General features: G+C 40.8%; 1 protein-coding gene across 3 annotated transcripts in view; it reads left to right on the forward strand.

The window, feature by feature from the left end:
- Window positions 1-27,885, forward strand: part of KDM4B (lysine demethylase 4B) — a 92,780-nt gene that overhangs the window by 9,076 nt on the left and 55,819 nt on the right. For all 3 annotated transcript variants that reach the window (XM_074851691.1, XM_074851689.1, XM_074851690.1), the window contains exons 2-6: window positions 4,261-4,423; window positions 6,526-6,701; window positions 7,564-7,678; window positions 9,775-9,968; window positions 27,051-27,100. In XM_074851691.1, the coding sequence (XP_074707792.1) occupies window positions 4,261-4,423; window positions 6,526-6,701; window positions 7,564-7,678; window positions 9,775-9,968; window positions 27,051-27,100 (698 nt within the window). The remainder of the gene's footprint in view (window positions 1-4,260; window positions 4,424-6,525; window positions 6,702-7,563; window positions 7,679-9,774; window positions 9,969-27,050; window positions 27,101-27,885) is intronic.

The raw sequence follows: 27,885 nt of genomic DNA on the forward strand, positions 1-27,885 counted from the left end.
TACTGCCTGTGGCTTGCATGCTATGGTTTTGTCTACCAGATTTTGAACGCCTACTTTCTCCTTTTTTGCTATAGGCGTATGTTCCCAAGGGCCTTTTCCTTCATCTTTTTGTATTTTGGCTGTGTGGTTTCAAGGCCTTTGGCAAAAAGCCAGTAAGAGGTTTTCTGGGGGTTGATGGTGGAAAACTGCGCTTTTGGAGAGACAGCAGATTGTTCAAAAGTGTTTTTGCCGGTTGTATACAGCGCAATGTATATGGTAGCAGGGCATACACCACTTGGGTAGAAGTTTACCTTTAGACCTGGTGCCTTCTTTCACGGGCTCTGAAAGTACACGCGTTCTGGTTTATCAAAGAAACTGATAATCCCAGAGAGTGTATTAAGTTTGTTTAGCAAGATTAAGAGACGGTCTTCTTGTGTTACTGTATAAACAAAGTGAGTCCTCTGTCATAAATTCAGCCGTGTTTTTATGTGATTGATAACAGAGGGTTTATAGCAAACCAGCAGGACTGGTTTGTGTTACGTTTGCAGCCCTGTGCCCTGGGTGTAGGAACAGTATTTAGCTCCAGTGCTGGTGCCTAAAGGCGGGTTTGTTTCCTCTACTAGTCTCACTACCTTTAGTCAAAGTTCCCCCCCCCCCCCCGACTCAAAAGTGGAGGAGAACGAGTTGGCATTATCCACTCCTCTGAGATCAGTAGTGGGGGAGCAGCGGGGAACTACTTGAAAGTCCCAAGCCTTTCCCTGGAGGAAGGATTCCCAGTTCTGTAAGTCCTTTAGCAAGCACGAGTCGTTGATCTCGGCTGGGTTTCTTGGGCTTTTTCTCTGTCATACAAAGGTTTCAATCAACAGGTGCAGGATTTCAGTCACAAAAATGTCTTGGTTCACATCCATTTTAGAGGGGAAAAGTCTCACGTAGAAGTCACTGAAATTAAAAACTCAGCTCTTTGTGTCCGCTGAGATCATCCCTCTGGAGACAAGTTTTAGTGTTTCCTTGCTGTGGTTGCAAATTAGTTTTTCATAATATTTCGGGTTGTTACAGTCTCTTACAAAGAAACAGAATGCACCCAGCTGAGAAAAATACCTTAATACTTCTTTTCAAGAACTAACAGGGGGCTTAGACTCTTTCTGCAAAATCATCCTTTTCAGTATTAATAGTGAAGAGAGAAGAGTTTGTTCACATCGTCGCCATCCACCCCGCTGCATGGCAGAGCTGTGAATGAAAAATGCTTCCAGTGTTCTCCGAGCAGTCAGATTCTGCTGTGAAATCTTCCTCACTGATGCTGGTGAGCTTACTACAGCACGTCTCCTGAAAGTCCCAGAAGGAAGCTGCAGCGTGGCTGGGCTCCTGTTGGAGCTCTGGGCTTGTCCCGCTGCCTTGGCCCCTTGTCCTCCGTGATACCAGGAGCTGGGAAGGCAGTAACAGTAAATACTGTCACTGTTTATCCAAAATACACTAGTGCTGCTATGTACAAAGTAGTTAAAGAAGTTCTTTTCTCCCAAAGCTTTCTCTGTGGCTTGGGTGTTTTTTCTCCTTGGGGCTGGTGTGGGGAAGCATGTACAGGCAGGGGCTTTGGACACTTCTCTGACTGAAGTAGTTCAACTGATTGATTCTCCCTTCCCATGTCCTCTGTGGCTATTTTTTTTGTAATAGCTTAATTAGTTTAGTTAGATGAACATACATTGCAGCAAACGTTATCTCGGGCAGGTGTAAAGATGTTCCTTAGAATAAAGAGATGAATTCCGGAGTGCTGAGCGGCATTGCTTGTACTGAGGCAGGTAGAGCCTTTAATTAATTGATTAAGCTCTGCATGAAGTAGTTTTTGATTCCCCCCCACCCCCTGCATTGTTGGAGCGTGTATTTTGACTATTCACTCCCAGTTCATTGAATAAAAAAATGGAATTGCTGGAGATGATCTTAAGGAAAAGATGGGATAAAACCTGTCTTTGACTATTTTTTTTTCCCCTGGTTGTGGGTAAAGCTGCAAATACTGGGAAGGCATCCCTGGAGCAGATGGTGCTGGCACAGATCCTCCTCAGGACGGAATTCAAGTTCCTTTCCCCGAGCCAGATACTCCCGATCAGCCGGTGCACAGTGCTGCTGCAGAGCCTGACCTGGTGCTTCCTGCTCGGGTGAACTTTCGTGGCATTTCTAGACCCGGTTTAAAAATAGCAGAAGTATTCTCAGTAAGATTGCATTGGAATAAAAGTTTGGGGATGGTTTCTGGCTTTGTCCCACTTCTCCAACAGTCACGTTTCTTTTTCTTCCGACTTATCACCAGGATCAGCCGTGTTTTCCTGGTGAACAATGTTTTTATTCAGTAATTTGGAGGAAACCTCTGTCAGATGGATGCTCAGAGCTTACCAACCCCCGTGGTTCATCTCGGGATGGGAGATTCTGTTTCCTATTTTTGTATTTCTACAAAACATTTGTGTAGTAAATTGTTCTTGTGGGTATGGATCAATTATTATTCTTACCGTAAAATGTTGACCCCGAAACACAGCAGGTTTTTTTTCTATATGGCACGGTTGGAAATCTCTTTGGGCAGGGCCACTCTGAAGATGAGAGGGGTTGGTTAAAGGGCCTTTTTGTTTTAAGACTGCAACAATTTCTGTTGGAAATGCGGCTGTCGGGGTGAAGGGAGTGAAATGGTATCTCTTCAGTTGGTTTTGCTCTGGGTTATTGTGCAATATTGGGCTTTATAGTTTGATTTTATTATGGAGTGTGCCTCGCATCTCTGGCTCCTGGCGTGGAAGGGCCCTTCTGACATCGCCTTTAATTTAGGGGTGCAGTAGCGCTGCGGTTGAGGAGGCACCAGGCAGATGCTAGAGGACAGGACAAGCGGGTGAGGGGCTGCCGTTTTATACATGAAACTGCATTGGGGAAGGGCTTACACTTGCAGAACCATGGTTCTGAGACAAATTTTACAGAAAAGTTACTCTGCAAAATTCTAAAATTTTCTATTTTCTAAAATTTCAAGTCAAAACTGTTCATTTGCCTTTGAAATTAAAAAAAAAAGTTTTACCCAGTTAAGATTGTAAAGGAAACCTAGGTGTCCTGGGCGAGCTGGGCGTGGAGTCTGTCCAAATTAGTGTGTGATGTTGTGTTTAATTGTGGGAGGCAAGTGGGAGTATCTGCTGCCTCTTTGGAGAAGTCTGAGTTTTGTGCTGTGCTCACTGATTAAAAACACTGATATAGCACTATTTCTCTGTTTTGTTTTTCCTAACACAAAGAGTACTTTTAGTAGCATCTGGAATACTTCTCGGCTAGTTTGAAATCAATTTAAATTCAAACATACTTTGCTTGTGATTTAGAAGTCACAGTTGACATAGTGTTGCTGCACCTTTTATTCCTTAAAAGCCCCGTACTGCCCTCTCGTGATAGCTTGAGTGTATTGTACGTGCTGTAGCTGCTTTTCTGACATGGAGAATATTTTCATAGTTGTCTTTGCAACTGAAACGCCATTAAAACATTTGCTTGCCTTATAAGTTTCCAGAATAACCTTACAAAGGTCCACCTTCAAAATTGTGACTTCATCCTGAATTTGTTTTTCCCCTCTGTGACTTTTGAAGTAAACTGAGCAATTTTGCTTTTCACATTGGAAGATGTTTTGAAGTTGTGCATCTACATTTCTTTTAAGAATTGTCTGACACTTTGTGTACATTGCAAATACAATCAAAATGTAATGAAGCTACATTTTAAGAAACTTAATTATATGATTTTTAATACAGCCTAGCACATGAAAAAACAAGAAATAGCATTGGCCAAAGCTGTTGTTTCTTTAACTATATATAGAAAAGGATAAAGCATTCTGGTGGAAAACTTTGAGGGGCAGCCAGCTCCACACACACACTGAATAGATGTTGAAGGTGGTGAGAAGTTTGTGGTTCGTGACCACCATGCTGATGAGACACAACTTCATGTGATGAATGGAGGGGGGTGATGTTAAGTCTATGATCTATATTTAGGCCCTATCTGATGTCTCAGATGATACTGGTATCAGGAGTTCCCTGATACTTGACCCTTCTTAGGGCCCTGCTAACAAATAGAGTAAGTGGATTTTTGGGCAGAAGCTCTTTGTATCTGTGTTAGGGGACAGTACTTACAAATACTTCATTGGGGGAGTAAGGGGAGAGAAATGAAAAATATATCCATGCCTTTCTGTGAAATTCATTAAAGCCAGTAGAAAGAAAACAAAGGTTTTTAACCATTTTTTTTTTTTTTGCCTCTCTTCTTTCTTTCTCCCTTTTTGTTTCCCCTCTTCAGGCTCTACCGCCGTCCTAGAAGGATGGGGTCGGAAAACCCAAGTCCGCAGAACCCTGGCTGTAAGATCATGACCTTTCGTCCTACCCTTGAGGAGTTTCGGGACTTTGGGAAATACATTGCTTACATGGAATCACAAGGAGCTCACCGAGCAGGGCTTGCCAAGGTGAGTTGCCCTAGCTTAGGTAGTTGAAAGCTTCCTGAAGGCTGCCTTCCGGAGGCTCTGCTTTGTGTAAGGTGTCTCTGAAGTCATATCACTTGGAAGCAGTTTGCTTTCATGCTGTCAAGCAGAGTGTGTTTTTGAAAATTGTACTTGCAATCTCTGTTTCGGTTTACTGAGAGAGGAAAGACAGAGGAGTTACAGGCCTTTTGTAAGAGTGAAGGAAGTGTTTATTTGCAGGATATCTTTTCCTGATCCCTAACTGGACATTGCCAGCCCTTGCAGAGATGGGTTAAGGATTGCTGAGGGTACAGGTAGTGGTAGCCGTGGTCCTTAAGGGCTGGAAGCATGAGATTTTCAGCTCCCCCAGAGTTCAGAGGAAAGGATCAGGCTTTTGAAGTCTCCTTAGGTTTTGATGGGGGAGAGGGCCTAAATCACATCTGTGTGAATGGGGGCAGACTTCTTACTCTTGCCTTTTTTATGTTCTGGGCTACCACCTTACGCTGACGTGAATCCAGACCTGTAAATGTGTCCTGTATGTGTGTGTGATTCCCAAAATACCTGAAAGCCCTTTTGACCTTTAGGGAGCAGTTCTCCAGCCAGCTCTAAAACATCTTTCTGCTTCCTTCCCATCCGCATTTTTACACTGAAACTGATGAAACATTACGAGAACTCTTCATGTGAGTCTTCCAAATTCCAGTACTTGACATACAACTGCTTGGAAAAATCAGGACTAACTGATTAGAAGGAGTATTTCTGTGGCTGTGTCATGTTGCACCACAGGCTGAGGGAGACCATTTGTTCTGACAAGGTAGTTGTTACATATGGTATTTAGCAGAACTTAATAAAGCACAGCGCTGTTAGGCATGAAATAATTCTTCTTTCTTCCAAAACATAGGTCAATTACTGTTTTTATTACAGTTCTAAATAGAGCTGGGTATTGATAAAAAGCTCTCTGTGAAACGTTTCCTTGTCCACTCAAGTGTATTAGCAATTACATTCCATGAGTTCGCTGAGGTAGATTATTTTAATAAAGGTTGTTGGTGAATTCCAGATGATGTACAGAAATTACTGTACTTGTAGGACTAAATCTGAGCATTTCACGTTAATTTTTGTGTGTCTCTATTACAACTGCAGTTCAGAGCCTTGTAATGGAAGTAGAACTCATCATATCCTGGAGGACCCATGTCCACAAAAATCAGTAACTTGTTCTCCAGTTCCCGTAACTTTTTTTGGTTAATCCTTACACCAAATTAGATTGCAGATATTTCTTTATTTCATTCCGCATGCCCGCTGAATGTCCTACTGATTGTTCTCTGATCTTGAGCCTAGAATTGTTGGCAGCTCTTCTGTTTAAAATTACAGCTTTTTCTTACAGATTCAGCACTGCTTTGCAGTAGTTTTTTGCACAGCTTCCAAGAGTGAGGAAAGAGTTCTGGACACATTCCCCATGGTTTTCTTTTGTTTTTCTCTACCCCTTATCCCTTTTCATTTAAGGAGTTGGTCCCCAATGTGTCACCTACAAATACAGAAACATCAACAGCAGTAATGCAACAGGATTTTGAGCCTTCCTAGTTAACAAACAAACAAATAAACAAAATCCACCCCCTCAAGCAAGCTGTAGTGTAAGTGATTTTCTGGATGGAATAGTTGTGTAGACTGCTATAAAAAGTTACGGACTTGTAGAGATGCAACATGCTGATAAAGCTGCTGGAGCCTTCATGCAGCTTTGTGGAATGGTAGGTGAGAGGAATGCCGTGCTGGAGGGAAAGCATGTGCAGTCCCTCTGGCATGCAACGCATTTACTTGGTATAACTAGATACCTTTTATCATCATTGGCCATCTTCTGTGACACTGTTCCGGTGGGACCGCGAGCAGGCAGGCGGTCAGCCCTCTGACCACGTCAGCTAGTCCTCTGCTCCAGCAGATGCAGAGCAGGTGTCTTGTCATATGTGCTGGTTATCTGAGATGCTGCTGTTATCTGATAACCTGCAGCAGCAGGATGAAATACCTTCCACTTCAACAGTTTTTTCTTCAGTAGAAGTTGTGTTTGCCTGTTGTGAGCATGAAATGTTTTATTGTTTTGGTTTTTTTTTCCCCAATTCTAGGTGATTCCTCCTAAGGAATGGAAACCTCGAAAAACCTATGATGACATAGATGACATGGTTATCCCAGCGCCTATTCAGCAGGTGGTCACCGGACAGTCGGGGTTATTCACCCAGTATAATATACAGAAGAAGCCTATGACTGTGGGAGAGTACCGGCGTCTGGCTAATAGCGAGAAGTATGTTGGTGTGATGTGCTGACGTTGTGAATGGGGGGCTTGTGCAGAAGCTTTTCTTTCTAGAAACAAGCTGAAAAGAAGGTGCAGCCTTGTTAAATAGGAAGTGTTCTTGAGGAAACAACTTTTTCTTAAAAGCTTACATCCAGAATCTCAAACAAGTTTGTCACTTGGTGGCTTTTGGTGTATTTTAGATCGTTTTCTGGGAGCTGGTGTAGAAAGATTCTTCGAAGTCAGTATTTGGCTAAGAATCTGCCTGAAAAGGATGTCTTGGGACTCAAAGAAGAGCTCTTGGTGTATTAATGGTTGTTCTGGAAAACATGTTCTGTTGCTGAGGCAGAAATACAAGTACCTTGGAGTGCCTGAGCTAATAACATGAGAGTCTTCTGAAGTGACTGGGAACATTGCAGAGCACTTCAGTTAGCTGGGACACGCCAGCTGATCCAAGCTGCAGTTGCATCCTTTTTCCAGTCACTTTCCCAGAGCTCTGGAGTACCTTGGGTTTTAGCTCGAGCATTACAGACATCATGCAATCAACCTAGAAATACTGGTAGTACAGCATATACCTGAGTGCTTTACCTGCCTTTGTCTCCCTGTGTAATAATTTCATCCTGTGCATCCTTAGGATGGGGACCTGGTGCCTCACATAAGTGCATGTCCTGTTAGTATGCACTAAGAGGTTTTGTAGAAAGATTTAAAAGGCAGTAAATTGTATGAATCTGAGTAGAATAAAAATAAATGCACCTTCAGTAACCTCCTGAGTGTGCCTACTTTGAAATGCGTGTTTCTTTTCAATCATTTCTCTGTCTGTGGTGAGTGTTCCTTAGGATTTCTTACATCCTTACATTTTCCATGTTCTTATCAGGTATTGTACTCCACGCCATCAAGATTTTGAAGACTTGGAGCGCAAGTACTGGAAGAATCTTACATTTGTCTCACCAATTTACGGAGCTGACATCAGTGGCTCACTGTATGATGCAGTAAGTGAAATGCTCCTCTTTTATTTATTTTACATATGTACACTGACTTCCTTATTGTTCTTTTCCCAAGGAACAGTAATTCAGAATTTATTTGATTTAGTGACCTTAAAAAAAAAAAAAAAAGGGCAAATATCTTTATTTTTCTTTCATTACAAAAGTGTGACTAAACTTCCCACCTTCCCCAGAGATTTGGGATGATAGAGATGATGGAAGCTGTGAAAAGCTTAGTTTTACTAGAAGAATGAGGAAAAAAGTGATTTAAATGAGTTCTTACAAAGCATGTGGCCAAAAACTGTAGATAGCTTGCAGAGAGGTTGTTAAACAAAATTCAGCTGGTGGCATAATGATATGCCCAGATATATGTGATGGTATGTAGGTAGATTAGAAGTAAGCTACTGAGCCTGATCTCTATCATGCTAGGGTTTGGGTTTTTTGTTTGCTTTTTTTTTTTTTAAAGTGAATAAAAAAATGATTTCTGCTGAAGCACCTTAGAGAGCCAGAAAAAAGCAGCATTTCAAGGAATTAGGTGCTTCATCACAAATACTTTTTTGATTCTTAATACAACTAAAATATTTGCATTTGGATTTTTTTTCTTTGTAGGCAACTATATTAGGATACAATGCACCTGTGTGCTAAATTATTTTACAGTTCAAATTGTTGAAGCTTTTCCTTGGTGAAATTGCGTCCTGTGCTTAAAGTAATTCTGTTGTGGTTTCTTCTGCTGTAAATGATAAAGGTTGCTTATCTTGCTCTGTTTAGGCAGCTAATTTAAAGCAGTGCCCTTCCTTTGTAGTTTTCTTTTGAGTGGAAAGCGCCTTTTTTTTTTTTTTTTTGAGCGTTGTCTGTCTGCAGTGTAAACTGTGCTAATGTAAAAAGTGTCTTTTTATTATCAGTATGGTTTAAGATGGAATTAGTTGGAATAGACTGAGATATCTGAGGCCTTCACACTCGTGGACATCAAAGTTATCCATAGCATTTGGTGCTTTGGGGAGAGTATCACGTTCTTGTCCATGGTATGATCAGGGAAGGTGACATAACCAGGCACAAATGCAAGCTTTAGGAGAGGTAGCTTCTGCAGTGCACTGAGTATACACTGTGTTTCCTTCAAGTTCCTGTAAGCAGAAATTAACCAACTGAATTACCAGTTGCACCTAAAGAACATTTCCTGTTGTCCAGTTACTGACATTGCAGCAAGCATCGAGGTGTGAGAGTTACAAAAAACATTCTCCTTCTGCATCATCTCACTTTTCAGCCGCTTCCTTTCTTCAGCCCTTGCTCCCCTGCCCCTGATCTTTTTTTTTCAGGTTGATTTAGAAAGTTTCAAGATTGAGCAGCTTGAGTTTCACTGTCTTGCAGTTACTCCAGCAAACAGCATGAAGCTGGGGTTGCTCGTGTACCTATCAGTTACTTGCATGAGTATGAAGTACGCTGGGGAGAAGGGCTGGGAAGGAGACTCCTCGTTTCCTTTTGGAGATTGTATTACTTCTCAGGCAATCAATCTCAAGGTTAAACATTTGTACCAGTTTATGTGACTTCTCTATTTCATGTTGAAGTAGAGGAAACCAACTATCAGATTTAGAACAGCTTACTGTTCTTTCTGTTCAAATAGTGGTAACAACAAAACTGCCTTCCCTATTCTTTATCTGAAGCACTGAGCTGATGTAGAGGCCTCTGCCACTTTGGCCGCATTAAAGTCTAGTGTTTCTCATCAGCTGATACATGTTCATCAGGTAAAGAACATCTGGAGGGAATATGTCATTGAGAGAAGTGTATTTTACCCTTAGTTTATCTTTGTGTTTATTAGTGGAACAGTTACTTAATGGTAGAGTGTCAGGTAGTACAAGTGCCTCTTCAGAGAACACATTCAGTGAGAAGGGAGTCATCAATCCCTTTGCCACAAAGTAGTGGTAATGCATCCTTTTCATGGTTATTGATGAACATTAAAAGTAAGCTTTCTGGAAGCAGGTGGAATTAAATTAATGCAGATAGCACTAGGATACCCACATTTTAAGGCATTGAAAAGAAGCTGTGGGCTATTATACTGCTATAGCAAGTCCCGATATGTTCCAGTACAAAACATTTCTTCTGAATTACAGGACGTGGAAGAATGGAATATTGGCAATCTGAACACCCTCTTAGACATGGTGGAACACGAGTGTGGCATTATCATAGAAGGTGTAAACACTCCCTACCTCTACTTTGGGATGTGGAAGACAACATTTGCTTGGCATACAGAGGACATGGATCTCTACAGTATCAACTACTTGCATTTTGGGGAGCCAAAATCCTGGTAAGTGGTAGAGTACTAACAGTGGCTGCGTACCTTTGCCCTCACTTAGAGATCACTGCAATATCCTTCTCTTCAGGTCTGCCTAATTCTGTCAGGTTTACCTAATCTCTCACTTCCTTTTTTTTTTTTTTTTCTCCTACTCCACATTTGAAAGGAATTTTGCTTTCTTTCGTGCTGACTTGCTCAGAGGCCTAATTCCTGACTTTCTGGAAAAGTAACAGAGTTAGGGAGACTTGTTGACATTACAAGTAAAAACAGATTTCAGCACCTGGGGCTTTTTGGAAGCTAATGTAGAAGAGCAAATGGTGATGGGAATGTGTGGATGCTTCAGGTGCACTTTAGTAGTCAAAGACTGTTGTTCTTGCATTGTGCTGTAGGCAGGAAACATCTGTTGCTTTAAAATTTCCATTATTTACATATTTAACTATGCTTACAACTCCAGGGACAAGGTATGTCAAAGGGTTAGTTTTTCATGGTAAATTCTTAGAATAACAATAAGCATTTTTCAACACTGTTGATGCATAGAGTGCTTGGAAATAACTTTCCACAAAAATAATCAATAGATAGGGATGAAATTAAGAACCTAGGGAATCTGGAATAAGTTACCAAGAGGCAGTATTCTTCTTTCCTCAATTTAAAAGTATAACCACAGAAGCTTAGCAACCCAGAAGAGCTTTGCTTAAGATCTTGATGTGACTAATAAATATTGACATTTGCGTGCAAATTAGAGCTTAAATGTCACTGTGAAGCTCCTGCCATTGTGCTCTGGCAGTGGCAGACAAGATCCTCCCATCTCTCTGCAATATGAGTCCCTGGTGACACCAAGTATCTCCAGGCTGTTAGTGCCTGTGGGCATATAAAAGCTACTACAGCAAAGGGACTGTAATGAATGGGTATAGTGTTCTTTTACAGTCTTGAAAAGGAGTGGAAGGACGGGCTGAATCTGTAACATTCAGCTATAGTCTTAATGTGAATTTTAAACATCTTTCCAACACGTCAGAAAATCAGTTTCCCCAGCACACCTGATTCTTGGTCTCCCTCTTTCAGGCAGATGCACAAGGATTTTGCAGAGTCTCTTGTGATACCTCTGTTAAACAAGCTTGATCTCAAGAAACATATCTCTGGATTAGGAAAGAAATGTGACATGCTCTCATTTTAGATACTGTCAGTTTTATTCTTCAGAAGCAGTTCACCAAACCCGTTTTTATTCGGTCCCCATCTCCAGTAGATGGTGCCACCAGCACACGAGAAGCTCTTCCTCTCCTGTGCCCAGGCAGCACAGCCACGGCCAGCAAAGCCAGTGCCCTCTTTGGCGTGGTGGTTTCAGCCGGTCAGCACATGAGAGTTGGCTGCTCTTAAGAGTTGTACGAGCAACTGCCCCGAGGTTTGCGTTAGGGTCATGCGATCAGGGCTGGCTCTCACTGCTCCTTTCATGCCTGCCTCTTAATCAGTTCTGCCTCATCTGCCTTCTGCTTGCTTTTTGTTCCGAGCCCAGAATAGAGGGTTATCGCTTTCAAAAAGTAGAAATAAGAACAGGTTACCTTGAAAAGAGAAGCTGGTTACAGCATGAAAATAACAGCTGTTCCACAAACCCACATTGTGAGCAAAAGGTAGAGAACAGATGTGGAATGAGGCACACATTAAGCATTTGTAGCCCAACCTAAACTGTTTATCTTCTTGTATGCATTTTAGGAACTTGATGCTGCTATTTGGTTTTGGGGTTTGTTTTTTTTTTTTCTGTTGGGTTTGGTGGGGGTGGTGGGGTTTTGAGGGGTTTTTTATTTTGAGTACTGTAGATATCCACACACTGAGTATATCGTAAGGATGATAAACTCCTTGCATGAAGCCATTGCCTCATCGTTACTAAACAGTGTTTTTTCCTGATGTCCTTGTGTTTGCTGTTGTTTCTGTGGGAACTACGGATCACGTAGTAGAGAAATGAACAAAAAAACCTCCAAACAGTAAAACTTGAAACACCTTCGTGTGGCATGTTTGTATGAAGGGGTTAAGAATCAGAAAGAACTGGAAATTGTAGATGGAAAATTGTATCTGGCAAATATTGGATCTTAAAAGTTCTTGGTAGCTCTTATTTCTGTCTAGCCTTCTGAGGATTTTGGGGAGATGCTGGGGAACACCTAATATTCCCCTAAGAGGGGTTTCAGTTGTTGAAGAGTTCAGTCACTACTGCTTATAACTGGAATAGAGAAGAGAAATCATAAAATCCTCTTCTAAAGGAGCTCAGATCAAAGCAGGAACATGCTCTGCACCTGGTTGTTTTTTGATTGGTTTGTTGTTGTTTAGTTGTTTGTTTTTTTTTAAAAAAAAATCCTGCACTTTTACCCCACTTAAAAAGGAGGGGAGGATTTTTATGCAGCCATTCTGTGTTTATATAGTTCTTTTATAGTAACTAGTTTTATAAACATTACACGGTTGGGGGAAAAATGAGGCTTTTGAGGACAGACCATGTTTTGGGCAAAACGTTTTCCCATTCAACTGAGTTTTCTTATATAGATGACAGTGTGTAACACAAAACTAGATGTATTGTGACAGGATGCCACTGCTGGTTTGGCAGGCCTCCCTGATGTTCCCTTAAGCATAAGGCAAGAGTATGCCACTTGCCCAAGTCATTTCTTCCTTGTTCTTCACTGTGACAGCTTCTGTTAATGAGTTCTCAAGCTCTTCTGTGAGCAAGCATTGGCTTCTGAGGAGCAAATCTGAATACCCCTTTGAGCAGACCTGGAACTTTCCAGGTACCTGAGCAATCACCCATCTTCTGGTTGTGACTGCAGTCATCCCAGAGCTCAGCTGGGGGAGCTCTTGGACTTCAGTGATGAACTTCCAGTGGTGCAGTGTGGCTTTACTCAAAGATGGCTAAAGTGTTAGTTCTGTTTTTCTGGCACCACCTCTGTGGAAATTTCCCAGCTTCCTTCATCCTTTTTATAGACTCTTTGACTCTGACAGTGATCATCTTAGAAGCACCTCGGGGAACAGCAGGAGTGTGGAGAGTTACGAAGTCTACCAGTTTGGGGTTGAGCTCTAAAATAAGAGGCAGAGTTATTGTTTGGCTGTCAGAGATATTTATATAGTGAAACCAAGGACTCTGTATATTGGTAGTATTCTGCTTCAAAATTGTCTGTTAAAAACCATAACTCTTTCTTCATGTCCCTCATAAATTATCTCAGGCTACTTTAATCCAGGCTGTGCAACTAAAGCCCTGCTTTGCAGGGTAGCGCGTAGGAGTGGTGAGAAGCCACCAGCTCTGTTTCCTTGTGAAAGCAAGGTGAGAAAGGAATTGAGCTGATTGAGGTTGCCTCCCAGATCTCATTCAAGTGGGTTCTACAAGAAATCCCTCTGTTTATTTGCTGTGGAAGAGGTGAAGTACATTCTCAGGGAGGTCTGGATGAGATGTTCAGACCATGAGAAGCCACCTCAGTGGACGCAGATAAGCTGAGAAAGTAATCTGTCTCAGGGGTCGGGGAAGGTAGTTACTGAAGTATTATTTCATATGTGTCTTTCATTTCTGTCTCTGGAATTTTGGGTTATACCTCTTACAAAACAGGTGCTTTGGGGACTGTTGGGATTAGAGTTAAAATAAATGTCTGTGGCTCAACAACTGAAGATGGCTTCTTTGTACAACCTAATGAGCATCTGCTTGGTCATACAACTCCTTGATTAATGTGTGTCTCTGTCACTGCAGAGAAGTCCTGCTGCCAAGACTTTCTTGTACTGTTTCTTCCCCTAAGCAGAGTAGAACAGGCTGCAGCAATAGGAGTTGTCTGTGCAGAGTTGTGTCACTGTTGACGTAGGTTAAAAAATTGTTCAGCGCTAAGTGAAGTACTTGAGCAGTAAAGGGTCATCCAGTGATGAGGGAGAGGAAAGGGGGTAATGGAACACAGCTTTTTTCCTGCTTCCAGTCTCATTAAATGATTTATCTATGCCTGTAGATTGCAATGCATTTATTTCTTAAATTCTGTCTTGTAATACCAAGAAGAATGAGCAGCGTTATGTGTCTTCAGCCATAATGATCGCTGCTGCAAAGGTACCCATGCTGCCCCTCCTGGGATGTACTTGCCTCATATCGGAGATGATCGTCTTTTCTGATGCGCCGTTTCTCAGGTGTGTGCATCAGGTCTGCGTTGTAGTCACGCTGCTGCTGTTTTTAACTGGAAAATCAGTCTGGCAGGCTGAAGAGGTAGCGTGGAAGGTGTGGGCACTTCCCACCAAACCTACCTGGAATTGGGAGCTGTTGTGTAACTCCGTGTTAAGCTTCTCAGGCAGGGAGCTGCCGGATTGAGTCTCTTGCTTGCTTGTTTCTCAAATTACAATAAAACGTCCCTCTCCCGTTAGTAGCTTAATTACAACCTTTTCATAGTCTGTCTTCAGTTTTTTCAAAAGTTTGAATGTATTTCATTTTGCAGCCCTATATTAAACCTCTTGTGGTAGGAGTTTTTACTGTATCAATTATATATATTATGTATAATTACCTTATACATTCATATGCTGAGATCTAAAATAGAGCATATTGTCAAACGATGCTAACAGAAGACTGATTTTTTATAATGCAGAAGCAACAAAACTGAATGCCAAGCCTCATACTTCATGGTTATTATGGCATTTTATTGAGGAACGTATGCATCTCAGCCCTTGCAATTTTAAAAGTGTATTTTTAAACTCCACCATCACTTCATTTCTTCTCTATAAAATTGTGCAATACCTACCTTGAGGGCTTCCTCTGGTAGGGAAGTGCTGAAGGAAACTTCAAATCTCAGTAATGTGAATGTGATGGATGCACTTTGGGGGTGTAATGTCTCTATCTTGTTTTGTCAACACTGTAACACCTGACAGGTAATAAGCTTATTTTTCTCAGATATTTTCTGACCGATCTTGCTGTGTATAACAATATTTAATATACCTTCTGTAAGTACTAATGGGATGTTACACTCTATTCTTTCTCTCAGCAACTGCAGGTGTTAAACCAGAGTGACACTGAGGACAGTAATTGATTTTATAAAATGTCCCTGTTTCCTTATCATGATGAATGTTTAATCCCCTTTAATTAAAATAGGGAGCCAGCTTTAGCTTTTAAGTTATATGGTCTCCTCTCCAAAACATTCCCTTGCTGGAAGTGGATCATGGCTAATCTGTTTGACTTTGATATCACAAAGTACACTTTATGCCAGAACAGCAGTTTATGTGGAATTAAGGACAAATTACCAAAGGAATTTTAAAATAGAATGATTAGTTGAAAGCAGTGGTCACAGATACGATTACATTTTAAAAAAACAGTTCTGGAATTCTGTCTTGTAAAAGTCTTAAGTCTGCTTACTTGAAAATACACAGAATTACCTGAAGACTTTGTTGGTTAAAGTATTTTAGAATTTCTGCTTTCTTTGCTCCAGGTGTCTAGCAAGGTTCCTTGTGTAGGGTAAATCTGTCTGTAGGAATTGAGGTAAACAAGTCCATGGGAGGACTTGCTTGTAACATCAACAATTTGATAAATTTGTGGTATCTGTTAGGGATGCCACTATCAATAGGGAAACTTCACATTTTCTAGCAGCGTTATGATGGGGAGATTTAAAGCAAAATGTGATTGTTCCCCTGGGAGAGGGTTGTAAAAGGAGCCCTCTTTATTCTTGGCTAAAAGCATATACTAAAGCAGCTGCAGATATGCAAGAGCTGAGGATCTCACTGCTGATTTTATTTTTCATTGTTGTCTTAGGGAGCACTGCAGCTGTCTTAGTCAGAACTCTTGTCCTATCCTCCCCCCAGGACAGAAAATGTTAATCCCTCAAAAACTGTCGTGAAGAAGGAAAATGACCTAATACAGTCATGGAGCTTAACTCTTCCAGCTTCTCTCCTTCTTCATTTTCAGTGCAGGATGCTGGGTCCTTATCCCCATCTCCCCCATGTGGTATTCTGCACCATCCCTCTGCTTTAACACACTCTCACATATGTTGCAGTTTGTTGCAAGCTTGATGTAATCTCATTTAAAGCAGCTGGGTTTAATGTCTGATACTGAATTGTATGGCAGCAGGGGGGAAGGGCACTTGTCCCTTGCATCACTTATTGCCTTCTAACTATTACACTCCCTTAGGGGGCCGTTGCACAAGGTGGTTGAATTGCTGAATTGATCGGATGTGATTATAAGTCTTGATTATTGGGATCTCAGAAACCCTTGCACCCTGGAGATCCTGGGAGTTTCTTAAAGTTAGATTAGCTGGAATCACATATGCATTTTGCCCTTGAGGACACTGAGGACTCTGAATTCGTTACACTATGACTTTTCATTTTGCTCCATACAGAGAATTTTTTTTGAGTTTTACTTTCCCTATTTCTTGGCGTTAGGAAATTCAAAAGAAGATTCTGCGGTCTTTCCTCCCTTGATCCCCAGGGTCTGTATCAGCCTTCCACGTGAAGTGTGTAAGGTTGCCTTGTTGTCAGTGTGTGTGCACGTTTGCTGTTTGTGTGTTCCCCTCCTGATAGTAGAGATTTATAGGCTTTTGGGGTGGAGTGGGGGAGAAAGGAGGGGCAGGGGAAGGCCATTTGGCTGTGATGGGCTCCTTGCAGCTCACAAATTTCCTTCCTGCCTCTGCTATCCCATGTAATCTGTTTTACAGCTCTGCAGTTTTGGATGGAGAAAGAGCAGAATTTATGGTGATGGTTGATTTATAGGTTAACTGCACCACCATTTGCTCTCAAGCGGATTTGGCAAAGCAAGACCCTTTTCTGTTGATAAAAGGGATAGAAGAAGGAACAGCGATATTCATTAAAAGAAATAAAAGGAAAGTGAGATAAAGTATGGCCAGGCAGAACAGCTTTTCACTCTCCTACCCCTTCCAAAACTGTTAGGTGAAACCTGCTTTGGAACAGGCTTTCTGCATTGAGAATCCGTGTGCATGTTGATTTGCTCCGAGGTTCGTGGAAGGAGCGGTATATTGAGATGCAGAGTTGCATTCCCCTGTAATTCACTGATAAATGAGAGCAGTGCAGCAGTGAGTTATTAATACAGCCTTTCAAGCTTCATATACCGCAGTCATTAGTTAATCAATACAAACCACACTATACCACTGATATTTAAATGAGCCTTCCTCCAGGCTCCTCTCAGGTCTGAGGGGTACTGTTTGTCCTGGAGGTGGTGCTGTGGGTGAAGGATGATGTCAATCTCATTAGAAAGGGAATGATGCTAGCTGATAGTCTGCTTTAAAAATCTGAGGGATTGACGTATTCTACAGAGACTGAATCTTGGGCGACTGGGGTGGTTTTAATGTGGTTAAGTCATCAAACCAAACTATATTAAGAGTTATGTGCTCTAACTTGTGTTATGTGGATTATCTTCCCAATCAGGTGCCTGCAATTGGAACAGTGGAGATTTTTCTTTTTAATAGACTTAGATTTTTGTTGTGTTTTATTATGCTGTTGCAGACAGATTATTAAAAGATAATTTTTCTGATGCAGAGGAGGCATGGTGTTCTGGGGAGGTAGGACTTGTGTATTGCCTTTCTTCATTCACCTTCATCTAACTTTGAGAGAAAATGCCATGAAGATCAATCCAGACTCGTGGACTGATGGGATCAGCTATGGAACTTGTCCGAGGGGGGACTGTTGCTCTGTCAGAGAACGGAAGAAATGACCTCAACCAGCCAGCTGGCTGCTCGTACCCCTTCGGTCTCCCTCTCCTTTCACTCAGCTCTGTGCTGTATGTGTACTTCCCCCTTCAAAGTCCTCTTTCTGTTTCTTATTTTTGTCTAAATCCACTGCAGAAGACGTGGTATTAGCACGTACTTTGCTGCCATTTTAGTTTTCAGTCTCTTCGTTTTAACTCCATCTTTACTGGGCCTGTTTAGTTAGTTTGAAATTATAAACTCTTAGAGGTTGGAGTTCATCTGTGAGTTGTTGTACCTAACCTAGCAAAGCGGAGATCCTTCCAGTCTATGGTTTGTCTTTGTACCTTTCCATAATGATCTTGGAAGGTGGTAACGCTGATCTGTGATCACATCCTCATTTTTACAGCAGTGTCTTCAGGTGGGCTCCTACTCCACTGACACAGTGTTTAATACATGTACTGCTGTTTCCGCCAGCACTAATAATTCATCACAGCTCAGTAGTCCCAGTCTGGATTGAGAGAAGCATGTCTTTGATCCAAGAAGGCTCTCGCTGCAACTCATTCTTGCATTTTGAAAGTGTCTGCTCAAAGCTCAGGCCTGATTTGAAATGAAGATCTATGGAAGTCTGACAGGATCACAGATTGGTTTTAATAACTGAGGCTTTTGAACAGTGCACTCTGCCACTGAGACAAGATGGGAGGGAGATGTGCTTCCATGCTTCATGTAACTCTTTCAGCCTGATCTGACTTGGGCCCTGTGGGAGAATGAGCTTGCAAATTCTGGTTTGGCATGGCACTGAAAGCTGGGGTTGGAAAGACCAGAAGGGACCAACAGTGGTACTGCAGAGCTTTGTCTTTATTCATGTTTTGTTAACACGTTGGCAGAAATCAGCGGGGATTTTTTCTTTACTCAGCAGAGAAAATTGACATTGGGTGATGCCAAGTGCAGTACAAGTGGAGTTCAAAACAGCAGAAGCCTGTAGTAATGACAGCACTTAAATAACGCGCTGCATTGTCCGAGTGCTGTGCAGTTGTTAACTAGTTAGTGTTCTAAGTAATATATATGCTGGGTTTCTATCCGCTTCATTTCTAACTGGCTAACCAACGTGACAGAGGGGATCAAGTAGAAGAAATAAAGGAAACTTTACAAACTGTGTCACTGATCTTTATCAAATCTTAGCTATAACACTTCTAGCTTTGATGCCGACAAGAGCATAGGCACTAGCTTCAAAGTAGTAGCTGTAGTTTGAAACAATGCAGCTTGATGGATGAGGAGCATTAAACCTTTGGAATTTTTTTCTCCCCTCAAAAAAGAGAAGAGTGTGTGTGCGTAGAGGCGTTGCACTTCTAGCACAAGGGTTTTCCCAATCCAAAAATATCTTTTGTTACTAGTGAGCAGATTTCTTTTGTTCTGCTGTAGGCAATTATCTGTATTTTTTTTCCAAAAGCAGTGAGCAGGAGTGTACGTGTGCCTTTGCCCAGTAAAGGAGGCAGCTCTCACAGGCCAGTTGGTACAAGATAGGAACATCTGTGGTATCTCCCTTGATTACCTTTTTTCTCCTTGTTTCTTGAGTTGCAATAAGGGTTTTTTTTTAGAATATAAGGTCTTTGAGGCATGTATTTGCTTTTTTTATATTTGTACAGTATCTGCTACAAAAAGCAACCAGTAATTAATAATCTGATTGCCAGTTTTGGGAAATAAATCTGATTTGAACAGGTTCTTCAAAACAAATAACGGAGAATGGCAAGGGGATGGATATTGTAGTCATTCATCTCTGTTGAATTGTATACTAATTATCTTCTTGGCCAAACTGAATGAATAAATGATTTCATAATGTTTTTCCCAAAACACCTTTTCTTAGTAAAATACCCCCTCATTCACTGCAGGCAGAAGCAGACTATGGGTTTATTTTGTATGTGTGGAAGGAGAGTCACTCCAGTGTGATTTGTAATTTTGTGCTTTGTGCCTGGCATTTGTTGCTGTGAAGCTAACTGGACTGGTACATTGACAGTCTTTCCAAGAGCAGATGGTTGTTCATATTAAACTCTGTTTTAAAATAGTATTTAAAAATTGCATTTGAGTTCTAGAAAAATGTCGTTTTTGTATTCATTGAGTTTTGGGTTAGTGAAACACTGTGAACGTAGCCAATTGCTTAGTTGTTTTGTGCAATTCTTGTAGTTACCAGTTCAGATGTACCTCTTGAGAATTCATACTGCTTTAAAATCAGAATTTTAAAAAGCTGCTGTCTAATGTCACTTGAAACTAATGCCTCTTCAATACTATTTCTAGCTCATGGCAATTTTAAGGGTTAAAGAGTCTTTTAGCAATGTGTGTTTGGCACAGGTTAGGTTTGACTCTGATCTTCCAACAGCAAATTCATAAGATTTGATTCCAGCTCCAGAGTGACCTGAGATATTCTGCCCATCCTTACTGGATAACAAATGGAGAGTCTGCAACTGCACAAGCTTTAGTTTCTTAAGGGAGGGAGGAAGTTTGTCTTGCTTACTCTTCTGTTAGCAGCAGAATTACTTGCCATTTCTTCATATTGTGCTTGGCAATGGGGTTGATAATTAGGCAGCTATGTGCATGGAAAAGAGATCTTATCGAGTGAAATAGGCCCTGTGGTGTAAGTGCTGAGAATGCTTATTGTTACCCAGGCCCTTTCTGAGCAGGTTTTGTCCTGATTTTCTTCCTGTGCTGGTTCCCGAAGGACTGTATTTGAGCAGCTGTCTGCAGAGCTCATTTTTCTCCGAGCTTTAGAAGACAGGTTGATTTGGTGTGTTGTGTGGTTGTAATCTTGTTCTGTCATTACCTATTTACTCCTTATTACGGCTTTTTGAGCAGATACTCCCCAGTCTCTGTGTTTATCTTTCTCCCTATGTGTATTTCAATAAAAATGTCATTATTTGAAATCATTGACACCGCTGGTTAAAGATACTGAATTCCATCATCTATTGTCCTGTAAAATGATCCATTAAAGATAAAACTGCAGACACTCGATAAAGGTTCATTCCTAGGAACAAGGAGCTCTCTGATCCATGTGTGATCTTATCTCCAGAGCTCGTGTTTGCATTCTTGATGTAAAGGAGCCACAACAGAAGGGGACAGACAAGGGAGGCCAGAGATTTTCCTCTCCAAACGGTGATCTTGAAAGGGAAATGGGATACTTACAGCAAACTCACTCTGGGGTAACCCCAGATACTGATGAGGAGAAGAAGAAAAAGTGTTGATTTCTGTGTTTTAACAAACTGGAAGGGAGAGAGGGATGAAGAGAGGTTAAACATGGAGGAGAGTAAGGGTGAGGACAAGAGAGGTGACTATGAAAGGGAGGGAAATGACAGTGCTAGCAACAAAGGAGCAATCCATTCTTGTTGAAACGCCCTTTTTACATACAGGCTGCAAACCAGCTTAAAAATAGTGTAGAAACAATGACTTTTGTTGCTCTGAGCTTTACTTTGACACTGCTAGGAGATGCAGTATTATAAATACTTTACCTTGTAGAAAAAAAATAGGCCTCTGAAGCAGGATATGAGCTTTGTAAATGAGGCACTACACTGTATGTAGTGGTGGTTCTTAATGGCTTCTATTGGGTGATAAATATTCTTGATAGACTAAGGGGTTTTCTTTGGAGGCATTGCTGATGTCATGGGGGCTAAAGATGTTGAAGGTCAGGGTTCAGATTATGCATTTATGGACACACTTTGTCTTACAGAGATTGAAATAATAGCTTTTTATTCTGCCTGTCACCACTGAGAGCAGGTTGGCATTTGAATCTTCAAAGGGTCAATATTCTTGGCACAACTAAATCTGCTTTGAAGACAGATAACTAACCCCCAGCGTGACACATGGTCCTAGGCATTTTAAATGTGCTGTTTTCTTTTTGTTCCTGTTCCTTATTTCAGTAATTATAGGATGCTAAACTGTGTGGGGCCTGTTTGGCCAGACCTTGTGCAGACACTGTGAAATTAACTTTCTTACCTTCTCCCATGAATTGGACTGAAGTGACATTTCCGAAGCCTTGTGGTTGAACCTCCTCCTGCCCATGGTGCCCAGGTTCTAGTAGAGAGTAGGTGCGTGAGACTTGGTAATCTAATCACTGCTTAATTGCTCTGTGTTGGTGCAAGGAGAGGCTGATGTGTAATGAGGTGTCGAGGCAAGGTGTTGTAACCATCAGAAAAACTCTGTGTGTGTGACAACTGTAGCAAGAAAAGGTCTTGGAAGCTTTGAGGGAAGGTTGAACTAAGGGACAGGATTGTCTGGTCCTCTGCCAAATCTAGTGATAGCTTCAGGTGAGAACAATGCCTCTTAAACAGAGAAACCAGCAGAAAGGGCATGAGCAGGCTGAGGATTGCCTTTGTTATAGATAAAGTTTTTAACAGCTTTCAGTGGCCAAGGAGACGACAAAACTGAATCGCACCCCCTTTGAAGGAGCAGCGGTGAGGGAAGAATCTGAGCTAGACTGGAAAGTCCCTGAAGAGCACCTGGAGCTGGAAGCTGTCCCTGCCTGTTATGTCATCCCTTAATGGCTTCTAAACTGGTCCTTGTGTCCCAGGATGGTCTGTCTGCTCTTTTTTACTGACACACTCATTTAATTCCTAACTCACAAGACATTTGCTTATTTATTTTCGTTGTTCCTGATAATAATTCTAAGCCATTAGAGGGGAAAATTGTATTCAAAAATGCTGTTTCACACTTTATTTGTTTGATGATTTAGAGCGATAGAAAATAGCACATTTGCTGGCTTTTATAGTCTGATAATTATCCGCATCCATCAAGCCATTCCAGGGGAATAAACAAAACACCAAGAAAATTACACTATTAATGACATCCTTTATGGAAAATAGGAAGGATCTTTCTTTTGTGTTAAGCGTAAAAAGAGGACTGTCCAGTTAAACTCATGTTAACAAAAGCAAACTACCACGGTAGGGAAATGATTGTCCAACACGTTTGTAGCTTTGGGGTAAATCCCTTCTGGACCTGTGACCCTGGTGTCTGGTAATTACAACCAGAATCAGTTTTGCAGGAACTTGGAAAATTGCACGGAAGTAGAGATCAGAAACGCTGGAATTAGGTTTTGTGAAACTAGTTTGGAAGCTGAAAGTCTTTCACGTAGAACAGTAAGTTCCATGTTTTAGAAGTGATACTTAATCCATTTCAGGGACCTTCTCTTGTTTTGGTAGAAAGAGTAGAAAAAGGTAATTTAAAAGGATCAGTATATTACTCTCAGATTGTTGACTTCAGGGTAAGATGACATTTGAGTCATGCAGCTATAACTTTTTTTATCTTGAGATTTCTTTTTTTCCCCTGTTCTGTAAATCTTGTGTTCCCTGGCAAAGCAGCAAGACATTATTCATGCTGTAATCCGACAAATTGCTGAGTGGCAGGTTTGCAAGTTAAGCTTGGCCCTTTGTCTTGGTCAGCCGCTGCAAGGCTGACCCTTGGAAGTACGTACTTAAGGCATTAGTCTCTGGTTTGTTTGCAAGTCCAGTTTCTTGGAAGTTTGATATATCTTAAAACAGTTGCTGGTTTAGCACTATTTACCAGACTTCGCTTTTATCAGGAAACCAGGTTGAACCAGAAGGGTCAGATTCTGCATTTGAAGCAGCGGCCCAAGGTCAGCATTTTCGGCACTGCTGTGTTTTCTGTTGGCTGTTGCAGATGTTTTCTCCGAAGCAGAAGTAGTCTATAAAATGATGGTTCTTAAGAAGGGCTGTTAAAATACTTACGCTGCCACTATCACTTCTCTTTAGCTCAGGTTGTTTGGGGCAATGGAAAATCCTTGCTCCGTCTTTACCACTTTGTGGTTAACAAGAAGTGTCTGCTTGAGGCTGGACCGATGTTAGTCCTGCTCTACACCTAATTCAGTCTTGCCCAGGCAGAGGGATGTCACAAAACTCCTTCTGTCAACAGGGATGAAGTGTTGGGCAGTTCTCAGTCTTAGTCTTGGCACAGCCCAGTTCATAGTCTGTTTTGGCCAATTGATATAAAAGTGGTATTTTGCTTGTTTTGAGGCTTTTTCCTTCTCTTTCCTTGTCTTTGTGGAATGCATTTGTGCTATTATCTGAATGGGACAGAGAAGGGAAGTAGTTTTACATGTGTTTTGATTTATGTATTTTTTTTTTAAGATTGTGATAGGGTGGGGTTTTTTGTATTTTTCTAGAGGAAACCTAATACATTCAGTATTTGGACTGGAGTACTAAAGGAAAATAACCATACTATTTGGTGGAAAAAAACCCTCTTAAAGTATTCAAAGTCATGCAAATAGAAAAGGAAATTATTGGCTATGCTTTACCATGCATAATCTTGTCAGTTGGTTTCTGGAATTAAAGACGTTTTGCTGTTGATCTGAGCCCCAGCCTGTGGGTGCAAGAGGGATGGTAAGAAATCGTACTGAATGACAGCATTTTGTCAGTTCCCTCTGTCAAGGATTTTTGTCCCCAGCAAGTGCCTGGCCGTTTTTCATAGTGAAAGCAGGAGGATGGTACCATAAGGTCGTACACAAAAGCCAGCCCCTCGTGGATGTTTATATGCTCAATAACAGTACTCCTTTGATTGTAGCAATTTCTAATCTTTCCATGTCGCCTCCATTGTTATTCTACCTTGTAATCAATCATTTTCTGTCTAGATTGAGCTTGCTGGCTCAATCTGTGCAATACTTGTGGAAGCCTTCTGTTTCTCTTACTGGTTTTAAATAGCAGCCCAAATTCTTTCTTTATTGCCTATCTTTATGTAAATCAGTCAGATTTGTGAGTGTAACTTAAAGCAGAATTTGACCTACTTTTAATTTTCTTCTGCAGTTAATTTTTTGAATTCCTAAGAATAAATGTATAAGAATGTATGGGCTCTGCTTCCTAAAAGGCTGGCCCAAACAAAAAAGTTAATTTCTAAAATGGGAGTCAGCTATCCCCAAGAGGCTGTTCTGTGGTAGGGTATTCTGATTTGTGTATTATTACATATAGTTCTTTTTTATAAGCTGGAAATTCCTCCTCTCTTGCTGGTTTCCATCCAAGCAAGTCCTTTTCCTTTGTCTCTCCATGGACCGTTCTCTAAAGCTCAGCTTGGCTTTCTGCAGTCTGCAGTTTCAGATAACACAATAACCATGTTCCAATGTATTAAACTTTTAACATCCTCAAGATTCAATTAATCTTATCTTTACAACTCCCAATTACAGGCACTAATTAAGTGAAGGTTGCATTGTAGACTGGGGATATTACATTAATCATCGGCAGCCTTGTAGCCATAAATTAGTCCTTTTCCAATCCTTCAGCATTTTTCCCAGAAGGAATGGAATGTCTCATTTCCCTGTTTTAAGGGACATTAATCCCACAAAGGAGCTTTGGATCGGGATTAGTTTTATCACATTTATGTAAGTGATGAATGGTCTTTGTAAAATGAAAGCTACTAGCTTTGTCCCAGACAAATGAAATTGAATTGTTTGATAATTATGCAATTTAAGGCACTGTCAAACTTTGGTCAGAGGATGTTGGGAGTCCATTGCTATATTTATTATTTTACAAGATTAGGTGCTACATACTGTTTTCCCTTAGATTTTTTTTTTAAGCCATCAGTTTAATGCCTAAATCTTGAAGCATCCTATGTATGATTTCTGACCTTTGTTATCCTTTCTAACCTACCAGACCACAACAGGTAAACTTTGGTTTTGTACAAAAGCAGCATGAGACATGACTTTTGTATCTCCTTACATTGTAGCTAAACCTCAGACTTGAAAATTGAGCAGCTGAGCAAGAGGACTGGCTGAAAGTCCTCTAAAATCAGGTGTATTTTGAGAGATCCTATCATAAGTAGAGCAATGCTCTTTACCTGTTGTTGAGATCGTGCAGTTGCCCACTACAGTGTCCTCTTCTCAGCTTGTTATAATGAGACCTGATGGTTTTGACATCTTTATTGGAAATAACAAAAATAATACATTTTTTTTATTATTATTCACATTGAACAAAAGTTATAACCAGCAATAAATCTCATACTCACAAAGGTAATTTTTCAAAATTCTGTTACAAAAAATGGTACGAGAGCCACATTTAATTTGATGCAGTATGTAAACAATAATTTACAAAATTCCATTGACGTTATTATGTGTGTCATCATGTTAAACATGTTTAAGTGTATCATGGTATTTAGGTCCCTCATTAAAACATAAACGCATAAGATCTTAGTCACCTGATTTTTGCTTCTGTGAATATTGAGGTAGTATAACTTCAAAGCAGGAAGGTAACGAACAACTTTTGGGAAGAAAAACAACCATTTGAAACTTCCCTGATTTTTTGTAGATAATTGTCACACAGAGCACTGTTTCTGCAACTATTAGAAGCTTCGTACAGTTTTTTTCAAGTTGTTTTTAACATCTTCATTACATTAAGGCGCATTGAAGTGTCTCAATTGCCTGTAAGAAAACAGAAATTTCTTGTTCTTAACTTTCTGTAGCGGACAGAGCGGGTAGGCAGCGGTCGTGAGCGTTACCCACGCAGAAGAGCTCAGGGGAAGCTCCTGAGTGGTAGGAGTGAACAGTCTTTGTTTTTCCATAACCTTGTGTACTGCCTCTTCACACACCAAAACTGTGTTACAAGTGGGACTCTGCTGTTTTCCAACCATCACAGAAGAATATTTCAGTTAGGCTTGTGTGGCACTTCAGGCAGTTGATTGTTTTTCCAGAATTATGTTCAATACTTTGCACTTGTGGAAAAAACCCCAACATTTCCAGCAAATTCTTTTGCACTCTTTACCCCTAATCTAACAAAACTGTTTTTAAAAAAAGTGTAGAAGTTGTTCCCTATACCCTTTAACGTTGTTTTCCTCAAAGACCCTACTTTTTCATTCACCTCATCAAGAAAATTATCATATAGTTTGTTATTTCACATCAGACAATACAATCCAGCATAGATACAAGGATTGACTGCTTCAGCTATTGTGAAGAATATTTACTTTTCTGAATAAAATGAAAAATATTTACAGAGTTTTCCTTGAAAAAGTTTCTCTTAATTTGCTGTAGATATGCCAGTCTACACAGACCTTTTCAGCCCATCCGAAATTTCTTGCGTGTTAATCTTTAGCACAGCCTCATGGTTTTATTTTGCAGATATCTTCCCAGCGGAAAACACGCCTGCTGTTCCCTATAGTGATTTATTTCTGGTTTTTCCAGTGCAGTATCATCACTCTGTCTTTTCAGTTTTCCTTCTACCTTGTGAAGTCCTGTGATGCCGTTGAAAAAAGTTGCGGGAAAATAATACACATCGTATAACACGTCTAAGGACTTTTAATAAAATACTGGCTTTCTTCCATGTGTTATGTGTTACTGATACCTTCCAGACTTACAAAATTTTGGTTATATTTCCAGACATTAATTGTAAGTGTGCTGTGCTAGAAGTTACTGCCACGCTTGTTTCTAGCCTTCTTTTTCTTTCACTGTTTTTACATTATAGAGCGATAATTTATGTTTTCTTCTGTGTTAACTTTCTCCTAGGTATGCCATACCTCCAGAACATGGCAAGAGATTGGAACGCCTGGCGAAAGGTACGTTTTGCTTCTTCCTGTGTTTGGAGAAACCATGGCTGTGTTCTCAGGGATAACTGAAGCCTCCTGGGGAGAATCTTACCCTTGATTTTCAAACAGATTGATAAAGAATTGACATTGACTCTTATAATTTACTCTTGCAAGAGCTGCTTGATGATCCTGCTGCATTGGTATAATGGCTTCAGAGTTGGAAAACTTCTCCGTGAGTTTTCCTACTAGTGCAACTGTTTTCTTAAAGCCTTGGTCTTTTGACACGCCATGACCCTAACTAAAATTGACAGAAAAAACCCCTTGAATTTTGAGGCATGGAGACCAAATGGTTCCATGTCTGGGAAATGGGTTTAATAAGAGACCCATCATGCATCTCTGTGTGTAATATGAGGTTTGTCACAGTGAGGTGAGCACTGTGACTGCAGTTGTGTGAAGTGCAGCCTGGGGAGGGGGGGGAGTCTTCCTGATACACCCAGGCACACATTCTGCAGAGAAGGAGGGTGATAGAAACTATTCTTTCTTCCTACACTATGGATGTTACATGTATTAGCATTGACTACTTTTAGGAAAGTGCTTACAAATTCAGCAGCAGCATTCAGGGAGGATAGCTAATGGAGTTCTCACTTTGCTCTATAATGATACACACTGTCTTTGGTCGCTTTCCTTTTATTCCAGCCTCATCCTCCTTTATCTTTTCAGTACAATAAATGCCATCTTAAAGAAAAAGAAAGTAAGTTTAAAAAAGAAAAGAAAAATAAGAAAAAAAGAAAATAAAGGAGGGAAAAAAAAAAGCA

The sequence above is a fragment of the Strix uralensis genome, chromosome 27 (assembly GCF_047716275.1).
Source record: "Strix uralensis isolate ZFMK-TIS-50842 chromosome 27, bStrUra1, whole genome shotgun sequence".
NCBI lineage: Eukaryota > Metazoa > Chordata > Aves > Strigiformes > Strigidae > Strix > Strix uralensis.